Below are 26,300 nucleotides of genomic sequence, written 5' to 3'. Positions count from 1 at the left end.
TAATTTGATGCAATGTACGTCATTCGTCAAATTTTAAACGTTAATAATGATAAAAATGACCTTTATATCCCTAACTTTTATAAAATTCTAAATCCATCTTTAATTTCAAATTATTAGTTTTTTTTTTTTTTTTAAGTAGAAGGATAATTTGGTCTTTTTATGCGTTTTCGTTAAAGGTTAATGGCTGAATCTGACGGAGATGGGTCAATTAAATCAAATGTAGAATTTTTAAAATTTGGAGAGTTTCTTCAAGATGCGTAGTACTTACTTCAGAATCTAAAATAAAGTTTTTTTGTTTTTTTTTTTAAAAAAAGGCAAGAAGGGAAGATAATTCTGCATGCAACACTCATTTTCACCTACCGGCTACCACTGACCAGAGGTTAACAAAACACAACTCAAGTAAGAGTTTGGAGTAGCACAACTTCAATTCCAAAGTCATTCACCTTACCCATGCTTATATTTTCCGGGATATTAATGAGATAATTGACCAATTAGAAAAATTTGGAGTAGCACCAATGACTGAAGGACAAATGGTAGCCTTTAGAAGATACGACAACTAAATGATTTGCGATTCAATGGGTCAAAGTGTACATGGAGCAATTATAAAAAAGGTTGATAGAGGTGTTGTTATGGCAGCAATTAAGGAGCTCGGATGATAAGCCCCTCGTTGGGTCTGTTTGGATGTGTGTTTGAAGAGCATAAAAATATGTTTAATATTAAAAAAAATTGTTTGAAGAAAAAAAATATTCGTTTGGTCAAAAAAATTGAAAGTGTTTTTAAGGGTCTGAAAAGCTTAAAAATTGTCAAAATTATTTTTGGTAAAAGTTTTAAAATGAAGCTGTTGCCAAAAAACCATTTTTTTTACTTAAAAGCTCTATTTCTCAAACATAATCCCAAATATGCTTAGTCTCGAAGTTATGATAAATATTTAGGCTTTCCGGTGTTAATTGGAAAGTCCAAGACTAAAACTTTCAAAAGCATAAAATGGCAGAATTTGGAGCAAGATACATAATTGGAAGGTGGAGTTTGTATTACAAGCGGGGAAAGAGATTCTCTTGAAAGCGATAATTCAAGTTATCCCTACTTAGATTATGAGTGTCTTTCAACCGCCAATGGTCTTGTAGAGATTTTGGTGAGCATCGAAGAGCAAGAGTCAGAAGATCCATTGGATGAGTTGGTTTAAAATGAAGTTCTAAGAGATCTATGGCAGGTAGATTGGAATTTCGACATTTAGATGCTTCAACAAAGCTTTAATGTCAAAACAATGTTAAAAATTGCTTCATAACTCCGATTATTTTGCTGCTAGAATTTTTAAAGAAAAGTATGACGGTGTTTGATAACCTTTTTTAAGAGGGGTTTTTTGTGTTGTGTTTGAAAAATTGTTTTGATGTGAGTATTGAGTCAACAAACAGGCTTGGTTTTTAAGGATTTTAGAATATAGATTGAATTTAGTCCTGGGAGTTTTTATTGTTGGAAACCTTCTAATTTACACATCCATATGTGAATAAGAGAAATGCTAGAATTACAACTATTTTCACAAACAGAATTGAACAAGCTGACGTGGCTTTGCCCGTTGGTTTTCTTTTGTTTTTATTCTTTCTTTTTTCTCATCCTTTTGTTTCCTTCTTCCCTCTCTCTCTTTTCTCACCTGCTCCCATTTGCCTTTGTCATTTGCAGAGAGTGACAGAGTGTGAGACGATGAGAGAGAGAGATGCAAGGAGAGAAGAGAGAAGACCTAGAAAGAGAGGGAGAGGGACGGAGCTGAGAGAGCTCGTGAAGGAGCAGAGATGGCGACAGAGATGGGCATAAGGCAGAGTAGAGTGAGATGCAGGGAGAGAGTGGGATTTGAGAGAAAACAGAGATGGCGTGAGGATGGGAAGAGAGAGAGCTGGCTGAGAGTTTCAGGGAGGAAGAAAATGAGCAAAGACAGAGGGACAGAGAGCTAGAGAGAGAGAAGCTTCAGAAAAATGGGTTCTTCAAGGGTATAAATTGTTCCCTTTTGTCTTTAATTCTTGGTTATAGTTGGGTTTTCTTGTGTTGATTTTGGTAGCCATGGATTCTTGTGAGCATTTGATTCTACGTCTTCTCTCTATCTCACTGCCTGTTCATCTCTCCCTCCCTCAGTCCCAAAATTTTCTCTCTTCTCTCTTTGCGTCTCTCTCTCTCTCATCGTCTCACACACTCCATCACTCTCTGCAAATGGACAAAGGCAAATGGAGAAAGTTGAGAAAAAAGAAAGAGAAGGAAGAAAAAAACAAAAGAATGAGAAAAAGGAAAGAATAATAATAAAAAAAAAAACCAACGTGGCAGAGCCACATGATTTCCACGTCAGCTTGTACGATTCTATTTGTGAAAATGGTTGTAAGTCTAGCACTTCTCATGTGAATAATACTTCATTCTTGCTGGACAGGAGAGAGCAAAGGTTTATTTGAAAAGAAAGCCTTCAAGTTGGCCATGATCACCTCAAACAAGGCTTCGAATGATTCTGGTGTCATGACAGCATGATGTGGAGACAAGACAACATTATCCCTGGCAAATAGCTCATTTGGCACCTCGGGCTCCTTCTCAAACACATCAAGACCTGCACCACCAATCTCCCCTCGAGCCAAAAATTGCACCAGTTCCTTTTCATTAACAAGAGCACCACGTCCAACATTAATAATAACTCCATCCCTTCCCAATGCTGTCAAAACATCTTTGTTGATTATATGATGAGTTTCATTTGTCAGTGGACAACAAACAACAAGAACATCACTGTCAACTGCTAGGTCACAGACATTAGCATAGTAAGGGTAGGGTGCAGATGGCTTTTTGTTCCTTGAGTTGCACGCAACCCTGCAGCCGAATCCCACAAGCCTTTTTGCAACTTCTGAGCCAATACTTCCCAGCCCCACGATACCAACTCTTTCCCCCTAACTGCAATCATAACCAGTTCATCTATCTAAGCAAGATGCAGGTGTATCAGATTAGTAAGCCAATCAGATGATGCTCATAAAGCAAAGATTAATGAACCAATTTAATAATTCCCATGAGCAAATAAGGCATATATCAATTATTACTGTCGGATTTGTAGAATAATAAATTATTATCTCCGTGAATTAGGATGCTCTCTATTTCAAATGAACTGAATAATATCAATTAGTTATAGTGTATGGGTATTTTTGTCTCACCAAAAAGTGAAAAGACAAAAATATTCTTCCGCTATAACCAATTCATTTGAAATGGAGAGGATGCTATTCCGCAATGGCCACTATACTGGGTGCATTTAATAAATTTTTAGCTCAAATAATTACGTGTCAGTTGCGTTTCGCATTGCAATTTCATAAATAAAAAGTGCAACCAAAATCTATGAATAAAATTCTCAGATTTTTCTCATATTTAATTCACTCAGGAAACATTCTAATGCAATCCAGGAAATCCATATCAAATACTATTTGCTCAAAAAAGTATGAACCCGAAAAACCAACTGACCTTAGAGCCAAGTGGGTACTCTCCCTTTTGAGGCCACAACCCGGACCGAACGAACCTGTTACCGGCCGATACTTGGCGCAGAACATCGAGCAACAGCGCGACAGCATTGTCGGCAACGTCCTCGGAAAATGCGTTGCCGGCATTGGTGACGGCGATGCCACGACGGCCGCACTCGGCGACGTCGATGTGGTCGAAGCCGGCGCTGGGGGTCACCACGAGCCGAAGGGAGGGAAGGAGGTCGAGCACGTCGGCAGTAACTGGGGTGGGATCAACGCAGAAGAGGGCCCGTATGGACGCGGCGTGGCAGGACAGGAAGGCATGAGGTGACTCGTCGTCGGCGGTGGAGGCGTGTGGATCGAGGAGGCGGAAGTGGGTGTGCAAGTGGTCCCCGAATGGGAGAGCGAAGGAGGGGAGGCCGTGCAACAGGACGAGAGGGCGATGGTCATGGTCAGCAGCTTCTTCACTCATACTTCCAACGACGAGGATGCTCCTTCTTCGCTTCCTCTAACGCTGCATTGAGCCCTTCCAACTGCGGCTTTTATTTCTTTGCTTTTCTTGACCATTAAGACAAACGGGGACCCACATAAATCCCATAACCTCTGTAGATTTCCTGTCATTTGTACTTCTTCTCCGATCAGAATCTCAAATTCCATTTTACCGTAGAGATCTTATTTCAAAATAGGACACAGTTTTTCTTTGAAATGGGTTGGAGTAACTTTCTTCAACTCTATCTATAAAAATAATATGTGAGATGTACAAAATATGTTATTAAAAAAATGATATATGTCAATTTTATAGATTGAGTCGGAAGAAAACTCTTTTCTTTGAAATAATAAAGCCCATAATCCAGCGTTTTATTTTGTCAAAAGTTTTTACGATTAAATACATTTTGGCTCTCAGCAGTTTAACAACTTTATTTTTTGTTCATTCGGTTTCATTTTATATCACAGATAATACTTCAATAATGGTTAAAAATTGAGATAGTATCTTTGTCTAAATTCTGTCAAAAAATTAACGAAAATCTATGTCAACACTCCTAAAATATTGACGTGTCCATTATCCTAGTTAGAAATAAAAAATATAAAATATAAAAAGTTTTTAAAATTAAAATGATTAAAAAAATTTTAAAAATGTCTCTTCAATTTTTTTTTTTTTAAAGAATTGAAAAAAAAATAATATTTTTATTGCCTTAATAACATGCTACTCCTTTTTAATATGTAGCATTTTAAAAAAGAAAAAAAAAATTAGAAGGCATGTGGACTATATGTTACTTGAATGTAGACAATTCTCATATGTTATTTAAAAAATACGTGTTTCTCACATGAAAAGTAATGCATGTTATTTTTATAGAATAAGTTGAAAGTATTCTTCCAATCCAATTTTAAAAAAAAAAACACTCTGTCATTTTCAATATGCAAAGAACAGTCTACATTTTCAATATGCAAAGAACAGTCTACATTTTCAATATGCAAAGAACAGTCTACATTCAAGTGAGATCTAAATTCATGCCACAAGAGCAAGAAGTTACTTTGAGTACTAGAGCTCAAACATGGAAAGTATAATACCCCAATGGAAAGTATTTTACGCTAATTATGATTATGACTTATGATATGACTTCGGTATGTATTTATAATTTATGACTTTAATATAAAATTAAATTTAAGACTTTTATGTGCGTATATACAAACGTGAAGAAACTATATACATCTATTTGCTTCTATATTTGTGTAAGTTTAAACCCCCACACAAAAAATCCCCGTTCCACTCTCGACACCATCTAAAGTTTTAAAAGCTTCTTTATTTGACAGCACCACGTCACCTTAAGTGTCTGTGTGCATGAACTCTTGAAATATATTTGTATTTTCAAGCTTTATGACAAGATTCCACGTAATCAACATTCACACATTATTTAAAAATTTTAAATGATGTGACACCGTATATACTTTTGAATATAATCAAACAAAATCTTGATACGGAGAGGATCCTGTATTACCACTCTTCTTGTCAGTCCCTTGGTAGCCATCATCAAACTCCAATCACATGCATCAATTGGCTCTCCTTCAATTTAACAGTTGAGCAATGGACTATGAAAGTTTTATGAGGTTTCAAAAGATTTTAGTGGCAAAGAATGCCACAACAATCTTCTTTGTGATCTCACAAACTTCAATTTGCAGCAGTAGCATCCTCTATGATTGATTAATATGGTCCATCGCCTCTACAAATCAGAAGTTTGATGTCAAACTTGCAACATTTTGCCAGCAGCTATCTGAACAGCTAGCCCAATCTGTGCTTATTTCAATCTTGTGCCTTGAAAATGAGCCTAAATAATGTCATACACAAGAAGTCGAGAAAGAATTTCAACAACTTACCGCCTTTTAAGGATTTTATAATAGATTGAATTTAGTCCTTGGGAGCTTTTTTATTGTTGGAAACCATCCAATTACACTTCCATATGTGAGTAATACTTTCATTCATGCTGGACAGGAGAGAGCAAAGGTTTATTTGAAAAGAAAGCCTTCAAGTTGGCCATGATCACCTCAAACACGGCTTCGAAGGATTCTGGTGTTAGGACAGCACGATGTGGAGACAAGACAACATTATCCATGGCAAATAGCTCCTTTGGCACCTCGGGCTCCTTCTCAAACACATCAAAACCAGCACCGCCAATCTCCCCTCGGCCCAAATATTGCACCAATTCCTTCTCATCAACAAGAGCACCACGTCCAACATTAATCAGAACCCCATCCCTTCCCAATGCTGTCAAGACATCTTTGTTGATTATATGGTGAGTTTTATCTGTCAGCGCACAACAAACAACAAGAACATCACTATTAACAGCCAGGTCACAGACATTATCATAGTAAGGGTAGGGTGCAGATGGCTTTTTGTTCCTTGAGTTGTACGCAACCCTGCAGCTGAATCCCACAAGCCTTTTTGCAACTTCTGAGCCAATACTTCCCAGCCCCACGATACCAACTCGCTTTCCTCCCAACTGCAATTATAACCAATTCATATAAGAAGCAATTCCATAATTTAATACCTAATCAAGATGCAGGTGTATCTAGCATAGGGACATAAAGATTAGTGAGCCAATCAGATTATGCTGATAAAGTAAAGATTAAACCAATTACATAATTCTTAAAGCCTAATGCTGAACGTGCGCTCTCAAAACCCTCCGCCAAGCCATATTTTATATTCTTCCATGAACTTCAGGCCCTAGAAACACAGAATATTGGACTAAAACCCATTTCTGCATCACCATAATATTCACAAAGAAATTAAAAACAAAAGGGGTAACTTCACTGAAGACCCCTGAACTTTCACCCGATTTGACAAACCTCCCTTAAACTTCAAAATCTCTCAATTTAGTCCCATGAACTTTCAATTGCTCTCAATGTGGACCCTTCCGTCAATTTTAGCTGTTAAAAATACAAAAAAGACCAAAATATTCCTAATTTTCATTTTTTTTTTAAATAAAAAAACGTTTTGAAAGTTGAAATTTTATACAAAAGTCAGGGGTATAAACGTCACGTAATGTTTAAAATTTGACGGAGTGGTCCAAATTGAGAGCAATTGAAAGTTCAGGGGACTAAATTGAGAGATTTTGAAGTTTAGGGAGGATTTGTCAAATCGGGTGGAAGTTCAGGGGTCTTCAGTGAACTTACCCCAAAACAAAAATTACACTTCAAAAAGCCTCAATTCAACACTTTCAAAATGTTGGTGGACTATCGGTAGCATTTGGAGTTATCTTGTGTAGAAGATGATGCCTTCGTGTTTTTTATGGTGTCTATAGAGGGAAAGAAATCGCAAAAATTATGAGGACTGTGAGGGGACATTGGAGGAGATTAAGCATCCAGCCAATCTACACTTCCCATCACCCTATCCAGCTTACGAGCAACAAAATCCACATTAGCATGCTTATTGTTCCAAATGAAATAACAGCCAGTAAAAGCTAGATTAAGAATCTCCAACCATTTAACACAATCCACAAAATCATTCTCATAACCATTCAATCTACTCTTGAGCACTTTGTACCACATTAAAGTCACCAGACAGTAACCAAGAAATAGCCCCAATCTGATTTCTAACCAATAGCAGATACTGCCAAAGAGACTTAACACCCCACCTCAATAACACACAATATTGTCCGCTTTTGGCTCCCCCAAACTAGACTTTTCAGGAGGTCACCCATCCTGGTACTACTCCAGTAGAAGCACGCTTAACTGCGGAGTTCTGATGGGATCTTGACCATCACTGTGACGTCCCACATCGCTTGGGTATGGAGATGAGAATGTGCTTAAATGTATACTACACCCTTAATGACAACAACGTGTTTTAAAGCCGTGATGGTCATGATCCCATCAGAATTTCACAGTGGAATGTTATAAATGGTATCAGAGTCATTACCTAGCTTGAGATGGGGAGAAAGTGCATAAGCCCATGAAGGTCGCTAGCGGGCACTCGTTGGGACAGACACCAAGAATGGGCTAATCTCATGAGGGTCGCCAGCGGGGACGCTAGGTCCTAAAAGGGGGTGATTGTGACGTCCCACATCGCCTGAGTATGAAGATGAGGATGTGCTTAAATGTATACTACACCCTTAATGACAATAACGCGTTTTAAAGTCGTGATTGTGACGTCCCACATCGCCCGGGTATGGAGATAATGATGTGCTTAAATGTATACTATACTCTTAATGACAACAACGCGTTTTAAAGCCGTGATGGTCAAGATCCCATCAGAATTCCGCAGTTAAGCGTGCTTTTGCTAGAGTAATACCAGGATGGGTGACCTCCTGGGAAGTCTGGTTTGAGGGAGCCAAAAGCAAACAATATTATGTGTTATTGAGGTGATGTATTGCAAATGGTATCAAAGCCATAGCCCAACCTGAGATAGGGGGAGAGTGCACAAGCCCATGAAGGTCGCTAGCGGGCACTCGCTGGGACGGACACCAATAATGGGCTAATCCCACGAGCGTCGCCAGCGGGGACGCTGGGTCTTAAGAGGGGGTGATTGTGACGTCCCACATCACCTGTGTATGGAGATGAGGATGTGATTAAATATATACTACACCCTTAATGACAATAACGCATTTTAAATGATTTGGGGGAGCCAAAAGCGGACAATATTGTATGTTGAGGTGGGGTGTTACAGAGACTTCCTCTCCAACCCCTTTGTAGCCCTGTAAACAAAAGTCTGAACTCATTTCATCGACCCTTGATCCACTAATTAACAAGTAATGGCTTGCTCATGAACTAGGATGGTTGTTATATTCAAGTTTTCTGGATTCCAGCAAATCCAGATTTTCCCAAGAATATGTCTACCATAATTATGAATAAACTCCCAACCAGGTCCACATTTTCTTTGATTTTCTCAGCATTTTCCAATATTACTCTAGTATCAATCAACATATAATATCAATGTGAAGCTGTTTAATCATTCTCCTTATCTCCCTTTGCTTAAAGAGATCATTCAAAGCTCTTACATTCCAAACTAAAATCTTCATTGAGAAGTATCAGTAGGATAGGACCCTCTGCCCAAGCTTCCTACTCTATCCTCCGATTTCCCCTTTCCCTTACTATCTTTTGTTGTTCGATGACTGCTACTAAGATTTAGAGCAGCTTCGATATTTTGCTGGAAATCAACCTCCAAACCCATCAAATTAGCAACTGATAACTCCCCTTCCTCCAACTTTTCATCATCTTCTAGTTTACCAAAAGTCTCAAAAGAGTTAGCCCACTCCTTTCCTTCCACTCCAACTTTTGTTGTAGTGCTTTTATTCCTTAAAGGTCTACTGATGACTCTATCAAAATCCCTTCCACTACGGGTATCATCCTTATTCTGCTGTTTAGCCATTTCTTTATCCACATGCATTCCCTTCAGATCATCTTTAGGCTTTGGAACCCAAATTTTCTTCTCCATCTTCGCACATGCATATAGAGAATGTCCAAAAGCATTACATATTGTACATTTCGTAGGAATCTATGGATACCCCATTCTTATAGTAAGGCAGCCACCATTATCCATGTCCAATTCAAGTTCCTTTGGCAACTCGGAATCAACATTCACTTCCACTAATATGCATGCAAGCCTAAGACGTTGTTGTTCCTCAGTAACAGTATCAACATATAAAGGCCTCCCAAGTCCCAACCCCATTTGCAATGTAACTTGAGCACAAAGGACTCCATAACTTCGTTGGCAAATGTAACAATTTTATCCAAATAAGAATTGAGGACAAAGAAAGTTCCATGGGCTGCATATCTGGCTGCCACTTACGAAGAATCAACGGCTTATTAGCTATATGCCATATTTTTGCTTCCAAAACAGCATCTCGTGTGCTCTTGCCATTGAATTTGAATATGTACAATCCATTCTCCATTGAGAAAACATCTACTTTTCCAGATTGACTCCAAATAGCCTCCACAGTCGTCTTAACCGGAAAATACGGCAGAGGTTTGTCTAAAAATTGACCAACCAGACTAGTATTGTACTCTGCAATACCATCCTCCATTGCCTTTGCCGGTGGCTTAACAACAATCTTGTCATTAACTTTTGTTGGCTCAAAAAAGTGCTGTTTACCAACTGATTTCTCTTTAGCAAATAAACCCCTCCAATCTTTTTTGAATCCCGTAGCCATTGCATTATCCTCCCTCTCACTCAATTTTTCAGCATCCGCTACCTTTAGATTGTCTTCGTTCCCTTGCATCCCATAACTATTTTCTTCAACATTCAGAACAACTTCAATATCACAGATATTCTCAACAGTTTTCCCATGAGAACTACATTCACCTTCCACTACCACAACTCAATTACCATCCTCCAAATTATCCTTCTCTGATACAGAACCCCTATTTTCCACCTCCATCTCCAATTTTGTAACTTCTTCAGGGGATTCACAAATCGTACAATCAGCTGCACTCACTCAATTTTTTCAATCCAATACCTCTTCCACGACTTCTACCAAATCTTCTCACCATTAACCCCAAATCCAAATACCTTACCCTTCCAAAGAATTATTCCCAACCAGAATACTCTTCCTTTCCAGAGGGAAAGAAGGACAAAACATTGGGCATAAGAATTACTCACACACCGTCACTGCTACTTTACAACCAATGCCGGAGAAAGATTCCAATCACCGGGAGGCACCCTCATGCGATGCCAAAAACCCCTGCTCATTTTTCCAGCCAAAACTTCTACAGAGAGTTTATAACCGCCCCGCCAAAACTCTCTCCATATACCAATAATTATTTAATACTCTTTCAAGCAATATGACCAGATTTAGCACATTAATTGCTATGAATTATATACCATTGCGTTTCATTATTTCCCAGCTAATCACGCTCTCAAACCCAAAAAATTGGGAATCAGCTTGCAATTCACTCACACAGAATTTAGCTAAATCTATATTCTACAAAAGCTGTACACAAACAGCTCAAATAGTCACATCTCAATCAGTAACATAACTTTCAAAATTCCCAAAATCTCCCCATACCGAATTCGCTCTCAAAACAATTGACTTGAATTCTTCAGTTACACGCACGTAAGGTCAAAGCTGCAGCACAAGTTACTCCATGCCAAAAAGACATTACAGTGTTTTTACAATAAAAATATTCAAATCCAATTCAAGAAATCCTTATCAAATACAATTTGCTAAAAAAATTATGAACCCAAAGAACGAACTAACCTTAGAGCCAAGTGGGTACTCCACCTTTTGAGGCCACAACCCGGACCGAACGAACCTGTTACCGGCCGATACTCGGCGCAGAACATCGAGCAACAGGGCGACGGCATAGTCGGCAACATCCTCGGAGAATGCATTTCCGGCGTTGGTGACAGCGATGCCACGGCGGTGGCACTCGGCGACGTCGATGTGGTCGACGCCGGCGCTGGACCCCACCACGAGCTGAAGGGAGGGAAGGAGATCGAGCAAGTCGACCGCCACTGGGCTCGGACCTACGGTGATGAGGGCCCGTACGGATGCGGCGTGGCGGGACAGGAAGGCCTGAGGTGGCTCGTCGGCGGTGGTGGAGGCGTGCGGGTCGAGGACGCGGAAGTGGCTGTGCAAGCGGTCCCTAAATGGTAGAGCGAAGGAGGGGAGGCGGTGCATCAGGACGAGAGGCCGATGGTCATGGTCAGCTTCTTCACTCATACTTCCGGCGAGGATGTTCCTTTTTGTTTTTAGGATCCCGATCCTCGTTTTTCTTAGTTTTCCCTTTCGACTGTTGTCGGTCTGACTGTCTCATTTTCTGTTTTCCATTTTTGTGTTTTGTGGTGGAGATCCCAATCCTTGTTTTTTACTCCTTTTGTTCATTTTAACCGTTGTCTCTTTCTCTCTCTCTCTCTATATATATATATAATAAAGGAGTGTTAACAAGGCTTAAGTTGGATGATTTTATAATCCGTATCTATTTATCTTTTCAAATTTTCAATTAAAATCCATCAAAGTTTCAATTTTTGCTTTATGATATATAGGGCTGAAGTGATCTCCCATTTTCTATGCTCGGTTCGATCTTGAAAATTGAAGTATATGCATTGCATGCATGAGAAGTAGTTCATCAAACTTGTGCAGAGAAAAAAAAAAAATTAATCAGAATAGTCCAATTATAATAATTTGAAAATTTGGGGGTAAAATGTTACTTTTTAAATATTTGAGTTAAAAGTGCAAGTGAATAAATAGTTTAGAGGAATAAAATTTATTTTTTCCTTTATAATAAAGTTGCGTCTTCGTTTTCTGTGCTCTCATTCTTTTTCTCCTTCATTTACCCTTTGAAATGGTCTTCCGCAGCGAGGAAGAATGGGAGGAATTTGAAAGAAAGAGAAGGAAGGTGGCAGGTTTCTTTGGCTTCAGATCATTATTAAAATTGTGGCCACCAACAGATCGATGGCATCCCATCTAGTTAGAGATCCTTCTTTTTTTTTTTTTTTTTTTTTTTTTTGAGTTGTCAGAGATCCCTTATGTAAGGATTTAGTACTATGCTTTGAATTTGGCGTGGGTCCAGGTTGAGTTATCAAACCTGCTTTATTGTTAGCCATGTAATTTTCATTTTTAGATGAATAAGAAGCGACTCCCTTTGAGATGAGATCCACTATGGCAATGAGAATCCATCTGCATCATCATCTTTCCTATATCATGAATTAGACAAACACGGCTTTAAACAAAAAACAGAGAGATCTACACACACTATCCCACTCTCATATTCTTGGCGTTTGATGATTTTAAAAGTTCTTTCCTCTAACCCAATTTCAATGAAAATTATTGCTTTTAATAATCTCACTAGTGGTACATTGCACGTTCAATATCCAATCCACAAGCTCATTTCTAACCAATTAACCACTGATGATATGCTAGTGACTTGTATTAAGTTATATTAATTTCGTGTGGTAGAATACCAAATATAAATATCAGTACAGTAATACAGTTGGCTTAGAGTAATTAAAGTGAAGATAGAAAGAGGTAGAGGAGGACCACTGATGAAATATGTTGCTATATATATACAGTTGTTGTTGCATGTTCTCCCTGTGCCTCTTAACACTAAAGAATTGTAGGTTTTTTTTTTTTTTTTTTCTCTAATTGGCTAGATTATAGTTTGATGACAACTTGATGCTATCTTTGGAGAGCATGCATGTTCATGCATGATCCTTATCAAGTTCAATGCTTCTAGTCTCATTTATGTTAGAATATATACTTTCTATATAGATTTGATAGTTTCCTTATCTAGATGTATATATTTTCTATAGTTAGTTGATTGTAGTCGAATCAATGGGATTTGATTATCTTATTTGTATTATCTTCATGACCTAATACTATCCCCCTATAAATAAGAATATTATAATAAAAATATCATCAAGCAGTAAAAGTAAAATGTAACCCTTAAGACAATTACCTAATAGTCTACTTAGGCGCGCGATATAACTCCAAACCACCCAAAAATCATTTGCCTTTATTATGAAAGTCTTCAATTTATAGGCAATCATGATACGTCGCAAAGGCTATAGGACATGGTCACCAACTTTCGAGGCGATTGAGGTGGCAGTAGGCGTTATATATATAAATGCACAAGACAAATATTTAACTCCAAAGATCTTTTGTGTACATGAAGTATATTACAATGTTTTTCTAATTTAGGATTGATACACTAATATAGTCCTAAAATATGAACAACCAAAAATGACCATAAATACGTATAGGAAGAAATTATGACAGGGAAAAGGAAGTTATGCCATGAACATTTAAGGGGAAAATGAAATTATTTTGTGTAATAATCAACTTACCATAAAGATGCATAAAAATGAAGTTTTCTTTAAATTGTGTTTGGACGAAATTCTTTCGATTCAACCTAAGAAACTGATGTTTGTCTTTAAAATATGTGATTTTCACATGCATTTAACTGTACGTCTATCAAAAATATAAGCATGAATTACATGATGTTCAAATATAAATGCCAGTTTCATAGACTGAATTAGAAGCAAACTTTTTTATTTGATGCGATTTATACCTGTATTATATAAAATCATAGTAATAATATGTTTAAACAGCTGGTTAAACATGAATAGAAAAAGATGATTGATGAGCATCTCTGAGTTAGATATATAAGGCGGCGCTATTCTAGAAAGTTCAATGTAATCAGATCCATCTTCCATTGTATGAAACCAATTAGGACCAGGCCAGACCCCAATGGGTAGCTTAATCGGTTGTGGCCCACGCCTAATGAAGCAGAAGTTACTAGTTCGAATCCCCCTCCCCATTCCCTTGTGTAGACATGTCAAAAAAAACAAAAAAAAATTAAGACCAGACCAAGACTTCGTTACCACATGTGATAATGGTAACACATGATTAATATTAAGGAACATATGTATATATATATATATCAAGAAACTCAACATAATTTCTTTTATGTACAAGAAAATTGATGACCATTCGCTTTGACAAGGTCTGAAAAGATATCAAATAATTCCAGCACCATTTTATGTGGTAGGAAGAGAGATCACCTTCAGGGATGCAAACATCAAAGTTCTACAAGACAGCTGAGAAAGCAAATAGATGAATACCTGGTCCAATCTAATTTGAAGAGCTGATTATGAAGTTTTTAAACTTCTTTTGCAGCTCACAAAGATCAATGCTTTGGCCATCACTGAGCTGTGGAGATTATATATATAGAGAATGAGAGGGAGCAAAAAATAAATAAAATTTAGTTGATTGATTGTAATATATATAAATATATACCTCAGCTTCAATAGTGTGAAGCAACCTTTCATTTACTTTAGTTGAAATGAAACCAACAATAATGAGTTCTTCCTCCATTAGAACTTCGAGCACTCTTGATAGAGGAAGCCCTTGTCTTGCGTTGATGACAACCTCAACTCCTGCACTAGAATGTCTAACCTCCAATGAATCCCACCCAGCAGCCATAGAATTTTCTGTTGAGTTAATGGGAGATAATTTAAGCAATCTTTTCAGCTCATCTCTCTTGTTATTTTGCTCTTGGATCTTGTTCTGAACATGTTTTATATAGTTGACTGCCCCATGCACGTGATCCGACATAGACCTCTTTCCCTAGAACAACTAAAACATCAGAACTCAAAAAAGAAAAATAAAAAAAAACATGTTTTTTGATTTATAGATCTTAATTAGCATAAGGAAAAAAAGGTGATGATCATGATGGTGACCTTGATACATTCAACAGGGAGAAGTGATTGAAGGTTTGCGTGATGGATAGCCATTTCATGCCTTCTTTGCCGTTCAACATCTCTGTGTATGATCTTCTTTTTCTTCTTCTTGTTGTCAGTAGGGTTCTGATCATCAGCTTCATCATTACAGATGGATGATTTACGATGCCGGCTATGGTCCGGCTTGTGGGTGAGATCGGAGCCATCCTGAGAAGAGGTGATCACCGGCAGTTGATGATCTTCTGGTTGGATTGAGTCTTGTTGGCCGGCAATAATGGAGGAGATTTTGAGCAGCTCATCTGCCTGTTCATATTGGATTATGGATATTGGAAAATAATCCATTATTAGCTCCAAATTAATCTCCCCGCAGGACCCCTTCCTGTCTCTCTGATCTGACGGACATGTTTTTATTTGAAGATGAAATTGTCAATGGGCCTAAAGTTCAACAATTTTTTATGATTTTCAGGGGCATGGACCTCACTCTACATGCTTCCCCATTCAACGCAGGTTTTTCAAGGCACTGTACATTTGGGGGCAGAGAAATTCTTCACTACATACACATGTAGGAAAGTATATCAACCTATGGAATCCGTCATGCATATTAGTTAGGGTTAGCAATTTTTGACACGATCGACCTGCAAATTCGGTATGAACCCAATACAAAATTAAATAATTGTGATTGAGGAGTCTAGCTCGTTTAATTAAATGAATCGGGTTAAAGTTGACCTATTTAGTTTTATACTCATGGCTCGACATGACTCGAACCTGACACGAACTTAATGGTGGGCAATTTTTGACATAACCCGCGAATTCGACATAAACTCAATACAAAAATAGATGGTTAGGGTTGAGGAGTTTGACTCGTTTAATTAAATTGGTTGAGTCAGGGTTTGCCTATATAATATTATACACATGCTTTGACACGACTCAAACCCGATACATGAACATGAATATATTGCCACCTCTAATATAATTAGGAGTGACAATTTGTGTTCGTGTGTTGAATTTAGATTATATGTGTTGAGGTATGAGTATAAGATTATATTGTTAAATCATAATTAACTTGACTTATTTAATTAAACGGGTCATACCCCTCAATCTTAACCTACTAATTTCTTGTTAAGCTCGTTTTAGGGTCACAAGTGTGTAAAAAATACAACTCTACTTGCGGGCACAATCTCTCACTCTTAAATTATTCATATTCCTACAAAATTCCAACACCTAGTAACCATGATTTGCTGAAGTACTGATGAAGATGATTGTTAACAACAATTTTTGTTCAACACTCCCTGTCCATGGTGGAGACCATTTTACTTGATATCATAGGAAACTAAAAAGTACTTAATTCGGACAAATATCATCACCATCATCATCGGTCAACAGCATCAAGTTTGGTTACAATTGTTCGATTTGTGGGAACTCTTTTTGGAGAAAAAGACCCAACAGTATCCTGAAGATCTTGATAGAAAATGGGAGTGTCAACATTATATTGAGCATATTAATCTTCCTCATTGGAAAGTGAGTCATATATAATTGGTTTATTCTAAAGCCAGCAGAGGATAAGGACGACTCTCTATTTTGTACTAAATTAACATGAAGAGATATGCAGATCAGTCCTTAATTATTTAGAAATATTGATCTTTATTGTTGTAAGGGAACTTGGATTAGGTGTGAATTATGAAGGCAGGGGGGTCCAGGATGTGCAAATCACTAAGAAATGCATGCCATGGATTTGTGTCCAAATTCAGTCTCCAGCCCTTGAAGCATGATATGGTCTTTCATCTAATATGCAATTAATGACTGACAGGCTGCAACAACTAATTAACTAGAAGATCTTCCACTTTTTCTTTTTTCTTTTTTCTTTTTTATTGCATTAACAAAAACAAAGATACAAGAGAAGGAGGTGGGCGTACCATAACAAACATCTCAAAAATAGACATTATTGCAAGAAACTAAGAGTAGAAATTAATAAAATGGGAAATAGATCTAAACATATACGGCCCCATAATTCCTTAACCAAAAGGTTGAGGAAACCTGAAAGGTAATATGTAATGTTGTCACAGTGTGAGGCGATCAATGAAAAAAATCCTTGTTTGTGGAAGAGATTCCGTAGAAGGCGGCTAAAGTTTTGGATAAGGTGGCAATTCGTGTTCGCATGTCAAAATATAGGTATAAAACTATATAGGTCAACTTTAACTTAATTAGAAGAATTGAAAAAAACTTTTTTTTAACCGACGAAAATGTTATTCTCCCTATTGTATTATTATTGTTGTTGTTATTTATACAAGAATTATTACTTCTACGAGTATGACATGTCTTCTTTCAACATTTTTTTTTTTTTGGAAAATACACTTTACTCTTTGAACTATTCATCAATTTGCACTTTTAACTTCAATGCTTAAAAAGTGACACTTTACCCTCTCCCCCCCCCCCCCCCCCCCCCCCAAAAGCATCTGATATTGACACTTAACCCTTAAAAAGTACACTTTACCCCTTAAGTGTTTTGAATTGACATTTTACCCTCCAAAACTTAGTTACTTCGGGGGTAAATTGTCAATTCAAAATACTTCAAGGGTAAAGTGTACTTCATGAGGTCAAGTGTCAATGTCAGATACTTTTGGTGGGGGAATAAAGTGCCACTTTCTAAACATTGGGGTTAAAAGTGCAAATGGGTGAATAGTTCAGAAGGTAAAGTATATTTTTTTCCCTTTTTTTATTTTTTATTTTATTTTTTTTTATAAGTACTTCAAAAACAAATTACTGAGAACAACAACAATGACAAGTAAACAAAAATAAATAAATAAAAAGTTTAACAACTAAAAAAGCTCAACCAAGGCAAACAACTAGCATCTCACTATCTTGAAAGAAATTCAAGAAGGTGAGAAAGTTGATTTGAAATGTAGCCCATAAAAGCCTCAGCCTATTATATATGATGAATAAAACTATCCGAAGTAAGAGAACCCTTAAATACTTAGATCTAGTCCAACTTCTTAAAAAACCAAATAGACTGAAGAAGAGAGAATCGCTTTCACATACAATATATAAATCTAAAGCCCAACTGATTCGAGTTAAGTTAAAAATAACAAGACAAATAAGTTCTATTTTATTCAAATAAGGGGAAAAGGGGTAGACAAGGAACACTACAAAAAATCTGATGGTTTCTAACGTGGCAAACAGTAACCAAATTTTGCCACGTCAGTAATTATTGACGTGCCAAAAGTGGCACGTCAACAATTTTTTTTTTTTGACGTGCCACAATATTTATTGACGTGTTAGATTCAACACGTCAAGATTTCTTAACGTGTCAATATTTGACACATCAGTAAATTTAAATTCAATTTAATTTTTAAACATTTTATTTAAATAACTTAATATTGAAATATTTATTGACGTGGTAAAATTAGACACGTCAAAATTTCTTGACGTGGCTTTTTGACACGTCAAGAAATATAAGGTTTATATATATATATATATATATATCAGGTTTATTTATATTATATATATAAATAATATATAGTATGATCCCAACATTCAATAATATTTCTACAAAACAAACACTTTACTTCACCTTTATAACCCCATTTCAACATTCAAAATAAGACAATTTCTGACTGTTAGCCATGCATAATAAGAAAGCATGATTTAATTGGGATAGCATATATATATAGCAAAACCAAACCAGCTTTCACCATTTAGCCCTTGGGTGCTTCTCTTAGATACTTGTATAATTACTGGACTTTGAAACCCACCCATATAGGTTTATCAGTAATCACTAGCACCTATCTTTACCATTAATGGCGGCTTAATTTACTTCTTGACCAAATAGACTCAAACAAACCCGAATATGCTGATTAATTGGTTATAACATCGATTGCTTTTGTTATGATGAAGTGGAAGCAATAGAAAAAAGACAAGGAAGAAAAAATCAAACTCTTTTTTTCATTAAAACACTTCAATAACAAGCTAATCGCCACCAGGTTCCACAGCACATTTGAAATGCATGGCTTTCTATTTAATTGGCTTACGTTCAATGACTTAAACTTTTTAAACCTCTCTGTTTGTCTCTCATTTGAACTATGCTTCTATCATCAATTAGAACAATGTATTCTATTTGACTTGTGTTGTAATGTTGTTCAAACGCTCTTCTAGCCGAATGATGTCTTGGACTTCCATTGAAGTATTGAACGATGCATTTTGTTTGACTTGTGTTTTAATTTTATGTTCTTATATACATTCAACAAGTGTTGGAGTTTCACATGTGATGGAATCCAACATCAAGTAATTAATAAAACAATGACATTTGGGTTAAGATTAATATCAAGGCCCCATTTGGAGACTCCTATGTATAGATAGAGTTAATTTTAATCTTCTCGCAGATTTGAAGTACTTCTGCAAATAAAGAAATAAATAAATTGATTATATTATGCAAACAAATTAAGTTTGAGACTTAACATTAATAAAACAAAAAGATATAATGGAAGCCAATAATATCAATAAGAAGCATTGATATTATTTGCATGGATCTTGATGTGCCACATGAGGCACGTCAGGAATTTTCCTTGGAAAGGCTAGTGCCTGATTGGCCGTCCCATCGCCCAGCCATGCCATCACTCTTCTTCTTCTTCTTTTTTTTTTTTTTTTTTTTTTTTTATCCCCTCTTTCCCTCCCCACTTTTTCTTCTCTCCTGCCCAGGCCAGCCCCTCTCCCTCCCTCATTTTTTCTTTCTTTTCTTCTCCTCCCTCAGCTCCGATCCGGTCTCTCCCTCACTCTTCCTCAACTCCCTCAGCTCCCTCATCTCCCAATCTCTCTCTCTCAGCTCTATCTCTCAACTTGGAACGGCAGCTAGGACACTCTCTCTCAAGCTCACTTTCATCTCTGGCAGGCCAGCTCCAGTACGTTGCTGTCTTCGGCGGTTCTTTGACCTCAGCTTCTCCGGCAATATCCTCTCTCCAGCAGGTATATATATATATATATATATATATATATATATATATATATATATATATATATATATTGTTTTGTTTTATATATATGTTTTATATATACGTTTAATTTTGTCCTAAATTCGCATGATGTTTCGTTAATGCACTGGATGTTCTATTTGTGAGCATTTAATTGAGGTGTTTGTTTTATTTTTTTTCTATATCTATTACTTATTGTAGGTTGTATATGCACATGCATGCAAAATGATGTTTCTCATGCTAGCTAGGTTCTTGTTTCAAAATATAATAGTTTTTTAAATGTGGCTTCTTTTTTCTTTTCTTTTTTTTTTTCTTTTCTTTCTTTCTTTTTTTTCTGAAAAAGTTGGCTTATTAGTAACGAATTTATATAACATTATGTCAATTTTAATCATTCCTTTCAATCATTTGACCTTCTAATAATCACGTGTAGTGGTGAATTATAGAGACTTAATTTAAGACTTTGTTTAATTAATATTCAAATATAAAAAGTCTTAATATTGAAAGGAATGTGATTAATATTCAAACATCATAAACGTACATTGATCCCTTATTTGTAAGTTATAAATTCACACAACGAGAGGATTCAATCCAAATTCTATGGATTTAATGGGAACAAGAGTGGACAAAAGTGCAAACCTTGTCAAACTTAGAGAGAATCCAAATTGTTTTTTAGACTATTTTTTCCTTTCACACTTTTATTTGATTTTTTAAAACAAATTTAATCATAATTAAACACATAACCTAAAACACAAAATATATTCAAAACGATTTTTTACTTAATTCTATCCCACATAAAATATTTTTTCAAACAAAAAAAACCATCCAAAAAGGCTTGAACTTTTGGTTTGAGGAACTTAGATTTTTCTAGTTGAAAGATAACACATTAAAATTAATATTACCTAAAAACGAATTGGAATTTTCTTAAAATTCTGATTAATATAAAAGAAATTAATCTAATGTGTCAATAACCCAAGAAACATCCCAGCAAAAAAAGAAGTGTTATATTCCAAAAAAAAAAACTCCATTTATTGGATGTTTTGTTCTTGATTTTCCTCTTTTCGACTACTTTCTTTACTAATATCTTTTTATTTAAAAGAATAACAAAAAATATTAAGAAACCATTTAAAATATTTGCAAAACACTCAAAATTATTTTAACCTTAGATCCAACCCAAGCGAATGTGATTGAATAAAAGTTGAATATATATATATATATATATATATATATATATATATATATATATGTGTGTGTGTGTGTGTGTGTGTGTGTGTGTGTGTGTGTGTTTTGATTGGTAGTTGTTCACTACATGCACTGTAACATCCCCAGCCCATTAAGGTTGAGTTTGCCACTTTTCTTCTTTTACAACAAACATTTTTGCAAAGATCTATAAGGTCTATCAACATACTTGATTTTAAAGGATACGATAAATGTATAAAACATTCTTCAAAAGATTTTATTACAAGCGAAATTAGAAAACATTAAACTTTAGTAGTGGAATATCATATTATTACAATAACTGATATGAAAAGACTTTGAAAGTTAATAATTATTCCCGCCCCCATTCCGGCCTCCTATTCCAACGTCCTTTCTACCTGAAAACAAGAAATAAAACTGAATAAGCCCAAAAGTGGCCCAACAAGTAAAGTCCACAACCATAAATAGTTTTACTACTTGTCATCAGTTTTGAAAATCATTTTCACAAATAAATATGCATCCAGCCATAATAATACATGTATGTACGGTTGCATCTCCCGTAGCATGTACATTCTATTACATCTAATAATAAATCATCGTCATAAATCATCTTTATAAATCATCATTATAATGCATCATTATAAATCATCATTGTAAATCATCGTTGAAATTATATTATCATTTTCTCATATTAGGGCTCATGTACACTGTTACCCTTGTGTACGAGGGTTGCGGGTCCTTGTGACCATGACACTGAACTGTGGCCTTAGCCGTGCCCGACCGTCAATTAACTCTTTCTTGGTGCACTCAACGGTCATGTTGATAGAATTACCACCTTCTTGTATAGCCTCCTTCAGTGGTTTCGCCTTCATCCGAGTATCGATACCGAACTCCTCTCATCCTTACTTATCTTGGGGCCAAAAATACTCTCCCCCATGCATGTGCCCTCATTTCATAAACATTTAACTCATTTCTTGTACTTCTCTTTGTACTTCTTTTGATGCATCTTAGGGCAACATGTAGGACGGTTTATCATCATTCTTCTTTCTTATAATCATCATAAAAAAAAATGAGAACTTTTCCAAATATAAACTTGTTGTACTTAAAAAGCGTTTAAAGAAATAGAAGCTTTCTAAATAATTCTTTTAGAAATCTTTCATTCATGCAACATATCCTCATGACAGGTAAATAAAATAATTATTTACAGTTTGATACAAGAATGTATAAATAGCATGACACGAAGAAATTTTAGAATGGGTAGTGAATTTACTTACCTCTAGACTGAAGCTAAAAGTGGTCTGAAGGAATTTAGTTGCTCCAATTTGATTAACATAACTAGTATATCTTTTGAAACTAATTTCTCAAGTCCGCTATCTCTCGTGTTCTTCTTTCTTGCAGCGCTTTGTCTCGCCTTTTCTCTCTCTACTCTGAGTAAACACTCTCAGAAAGAAGAAAGACCGAGTAGAAAGCGAAAGAAGGAAGAATATGTGCAAGAGAAGGGTGATGAGTGGTGAAATTTCTAAAGGGGAAGAGCTCTATTTATAGGAAAAACCATATACTATTCTACCTTCAATTTACAATTCTACCCTCATTTTACTATTCCACCTACCCATACTATTATACCTACCTTTGACTATTCTACATTCCATTTACAATTCTACCCTCCTTATACCAATACTATTATTCCTACCATTGATTATTCTACCTTCCATTTACAATTATACCCTCGTTTTACTATTCCAGGTACTAATACTATTATACCTACCATTAACTATTCTACATATCATTTACAATTCTACCCTCCTTATACCAATACTATTATACCTACCATTGACTATTCTACATTCCTTTACTATTCTACCTACCAATACAATTATTCTTACCATTTACTATCTTATTATTTCACCAATTACCATTATCTAATTATCACTCTCTGAAACACCAGAAATTTCCCAAAAATCATTAGCTAAAATTGATATTAAAATAACATCATCATCAAAATAATCTATTTAAATAACTTTGAAAATTCTAGGGCACTACAATCTTCCATCCTTATTGGAATTTCGTCCTCGAAATTAAAACCTATAATATTATCGTCCAATCTTCAAGTTGAGCAATTCAGATTTAAAATATTCCTTTTAATCATTCATCAGAGCCTACTCTCCAATATTCACTTTTATCGTGTTGAAATTTCATCTCCTTCTTCTAGGAGTAAATCTTATTCACAGTCTAAAGTCTCGATTTTTGCAATCATTCATCAGTTCACACTAAAATCTTACCTCAAAATCTTTTCTGTTTTTTTTTCCAACCTCAATAATAACAATCGAATTATTCATCTCCTTATATAAGACAGTCTATAGTCAAGGTTTAAACATAATAAAAAAAAAAAAAAAAAACAAATCATGTGATCACTAGTCCATACCTCCAAACATTATAGTCCTCCTTGCAAGCCCACAATAATTTCCTTGATCTAATTTAATCAATCTTACCAAAAAGGTGTAAAAATCATTTCTACCTATATTTTCTTCAGTATCTCAGTATTCCAAATCATGTATATGAAATATTAATATGATGTTCTAATAATCATTAACTTCTCACCATCATAAATCCGTAAAAGTAAATAGCACCAACATTCTACAGTTTATATCTCCCAAAAAAGTCATTACATGAATATACCTTAGAAGTGACATTATAATTCGATTCATTCTGAATACACAATCGTTTCTATTTTCTCATCCAAATCTTGTGTCGGTATTATAATATCAGCGAAAATCTTTCTGTACTACATATTTACTTAATAACTCATAACTCAGTAAAAGAAACTCGTAATTATGATTCTAACTCAATAGAAATACATCAAATGTAAGATTCTCATCCATTCTTGACTAATACATGATGTGCTTTGCTGCGATCTAGAGATGAAATTGATAAGTAAGCAAAGTAAGATATGGGTAAGTTTCTAAGCTGGAAGTCCCAAAACACTTATGTTATAATTTCTCTCCCTTGGGTCTTGCAAGGTCAATAAGAGAAAAGAGAGACAGATAATTCTGTTGTTTTCCAAAGATGAAGATTTGATAAGCATTTCAGGACATGATATGCATGTGACTCATTTCTGAGACTTTCAAAATACCCACATCGTATGCTCTCTCTCCTCTGTCATGTACAAAGACTTGAAGAAAATAGAGATATTTAGCCTGAGAAGCATGATCAAGGATAATCTTGCTTCCTTAGGACATGATCAACGATAATCTTGCTTTAATGGTTTACTACTGAGAGTATAAGGTGTTGAGTTTGTGAATCAAGTCGTGATGCAGCATTTTTCTCTTGAGGATATGCTCAACTAGGAGAAAAGTCGAGCTTTCACTGTATGGAAGGCTATTAGCAGAAGATCTCAGGTGAAGGGGTATGATCAGAAGGCATGTGTTACAATGGAGAAACATGTATGAATTTATAGGAAGGATTTCTGGATAATGAACGAGCGCGTGTGGTGCGCGTTGGCATGACAATTCATTCAGTTGCCCACGCATGGAATTCAAAGTTGTTGAGTGAACAGTAAGTTTGAAAAAAAATGAGCTTAGTCGAATTTATGATAGGAGATCAGATCCTACTTCAACGGGATCTTTTGACAAAAATCCTTTGCGGCCCGAGGTCGCCTAACGTTTGTTGTTTACTGTTTATTTCACCTTGAAGTGAAAAAGTTTTTTAAAGCCACTCATTTGCTGCTTCTAGAAACTTTAAAAAAAAAAAAAAAAAAAAAAAAAAAAATCTCTCCAGTTTCTGACGCTCAGTCTCTTCTACACACTTATTCCCAATACTTCATCTCTCTCAAATTCTTCGTATTCTCAACTATTTTCCTTACTCTCCTAAATATGGCAGCATCATCATCATCCGTTAACAACATCGATTTGAATGTTGCTCCTGCAGTACAACTCATTGTTATGCCTAACGTGCAACTAGACGTGCCTGCTGTTCCCCCTGAAGTGTCTGCTATACATCTCGTCGTACCTGTTGCACACCCTAATGAACCTACTACATATCCTGACATATGGCAGCCAACTTTTGTCTTTGACAATCGTCTTATCACTATTCACGATTTTGTCATGCTCCACGATTCTACTGTTGTAGCGGTGGCCAAAGGTTTCATAATTCCACGGGATCAAACATTGTTAGCTGATAGGTCGGATACTGATGCTATTAATAATTCATTGGCGTTCAGTATCCAAGGTGCTACTTCAGTTTCTGACATGGCACGACGTTTGAATGCCAGAAATGTTGAGCGGAAAGTCTTAAGAAACCAAATTGGGGTCTTACAGCGACTGCTCAATTACAACAAACGAAAACACGTGGATTTGAAGCAGGAGAATATTCAGTTGAAAAAGATGGTGTTATCTTACGCAGAATACTTGGGACCAAAGGTGCTAGAAATGGAGAAGAATACCGAACGTCTCCAGCGACAGCACGAAAAACTCCGGGTCGATGTTCAGGGGTGTTGCACGTTTCTCTGCACAAGCTGTAGTAGGGTACTTCATTAGAAATAAATATTATCTTTGATAATTCAATTATAAATATATACAATTATGCTCATACTAGGTTTTCTCTGTGCAGAAATAATCTTCTTGGAGCAGCTTTGAGGAATCATCTGCTCATCATTACCACACGTCTCTTTATGCAACAAATTCGCTTCTTTTTATTTATTTATTTATTTTTTTTATTAACAATGGACACTGGTGTGTAATATTATAAGGAGATTATTCTCCAAACATTTTTTTTTGTAATCATTCAGTACTCATTCAATATTCATTATGTAATCATTTTGTCATTGTAATAACTTCTTTTAAACAAAAAAAAATCCGTTTAACAAGTTAATAAAACATCTAAGTATACACCATCACATGTTATCAACCTCTAAAATACCTAAATATCATTGAACATATATCTTATAAAGGAATTTTAGATCATATCACTATATTATATTGTCTTTCAACTCTTACTTTTATGCTTCAAATT

General features: G+C 35.8%; 2 protein-coding genes and 1 pseudogene across 3 annotated transcripts; all 3 read right to left on the bottom strand.

The window, feature by feature from the left end:
• Positions 1 to 2,374: 2,374 nt before the first annotated feature.
• LOC132176536 (glyoxylate/hydroxypyruvate reductase HPR3-like) lies at positions 2,375 to 3,982 on the bottom strand (annotated as a pseudogene).
• Positions 3,983 to 5,304: 1,322 nt separating this feature from the next.
• LOC132174889 (glyoxylate/hydroxypyruvate reductase HPR3) lies at positions 5,305 to 11,764 on the bottom strand. 2 transcript variants are annotated; one of them, XR_009439378.2, is made up of 3 exons: positions 11,156 to 11,764; positions 5,841 to 6,463; positions 5,305 to 5,686 (listed from the first exon to the last, which is right to left on the bottom strand). XR_009439378.2 is itself a non-coding variant. In XM_059586624.2 (2 exons), exons 1-2 carry the CDS (start codon positions 11,618 to 11,620, stop codon positions 5,939 to 5,941), a joined length of 990 nt encoding a protein of 329 aa, XP_059442607.2. In that variant the 5' UTR covers positions 11,621 to 11,764; the 3' UTR covers positions 5,822 to 5,938. The 2 variants fall into 2 exon arrangements, 1 of the variants encoding a protein (XP_059442607.2); XM_059586624.2 differs by lacking the exon at positions 5,305 to 5,686 and having other exon boundaries at positions 5,822 to 6,463.
• Positions 11,765 to 14,530: 2,766 nt separating this feature from the next.
• On the bottom strand, positions 14,531 to 15,480 carry LOC132174372 (transcription factor bHLH118). The gene is given in 3 exon segments (XM_088514169.1): positions 14,531 to 14,608; positions 14,696 to 15,034; positions 15,139 to 15,480. Coding segments are annotated over 3 exon segments (759 nt in total).
• Between the last annotated feature and the right edge of the window lie 10,820 nt (positions 15,481 to 26,300).

Source organism: Corylus avellana, chromosome 3 (genome assembly GCF_965113065.1).
Source record: "Corylus avellana chromosome 3, dhCorAvel1.hap1.2, whole genome shotgun sequence".
In the NCBI taxonomy this organism is placed as follows: domain Eukaryota; kingdom Viridiplantae; phylum Streptophyta; class Magnoliopsida; order Fagales; family Betulaceae; genus Corylus; species Corylus avellana.
This window is presented reverse-complemented; position numbering and strand designations above follow the sequence as displayed.

What these genes read in the sequence shown, in the direction of transcription:
- LOC132174889 (XM_059586624.2), bottom strand. Translation starts at nt 11,620, where the DNA reads ATGAGTGAAGAAGCTGACCATGACCATCGGCCTCTCGTCCTGATGCAC. An exon ending in AGTACCCACTTGGCTCTAAG is followed by an intron (nt 6,464 to 11,155) that starts GTTAGTTCGTTC and finishes TTATAATTGCAG; the next exon opens with TTGGGAGGAAAGCGAGTTGG.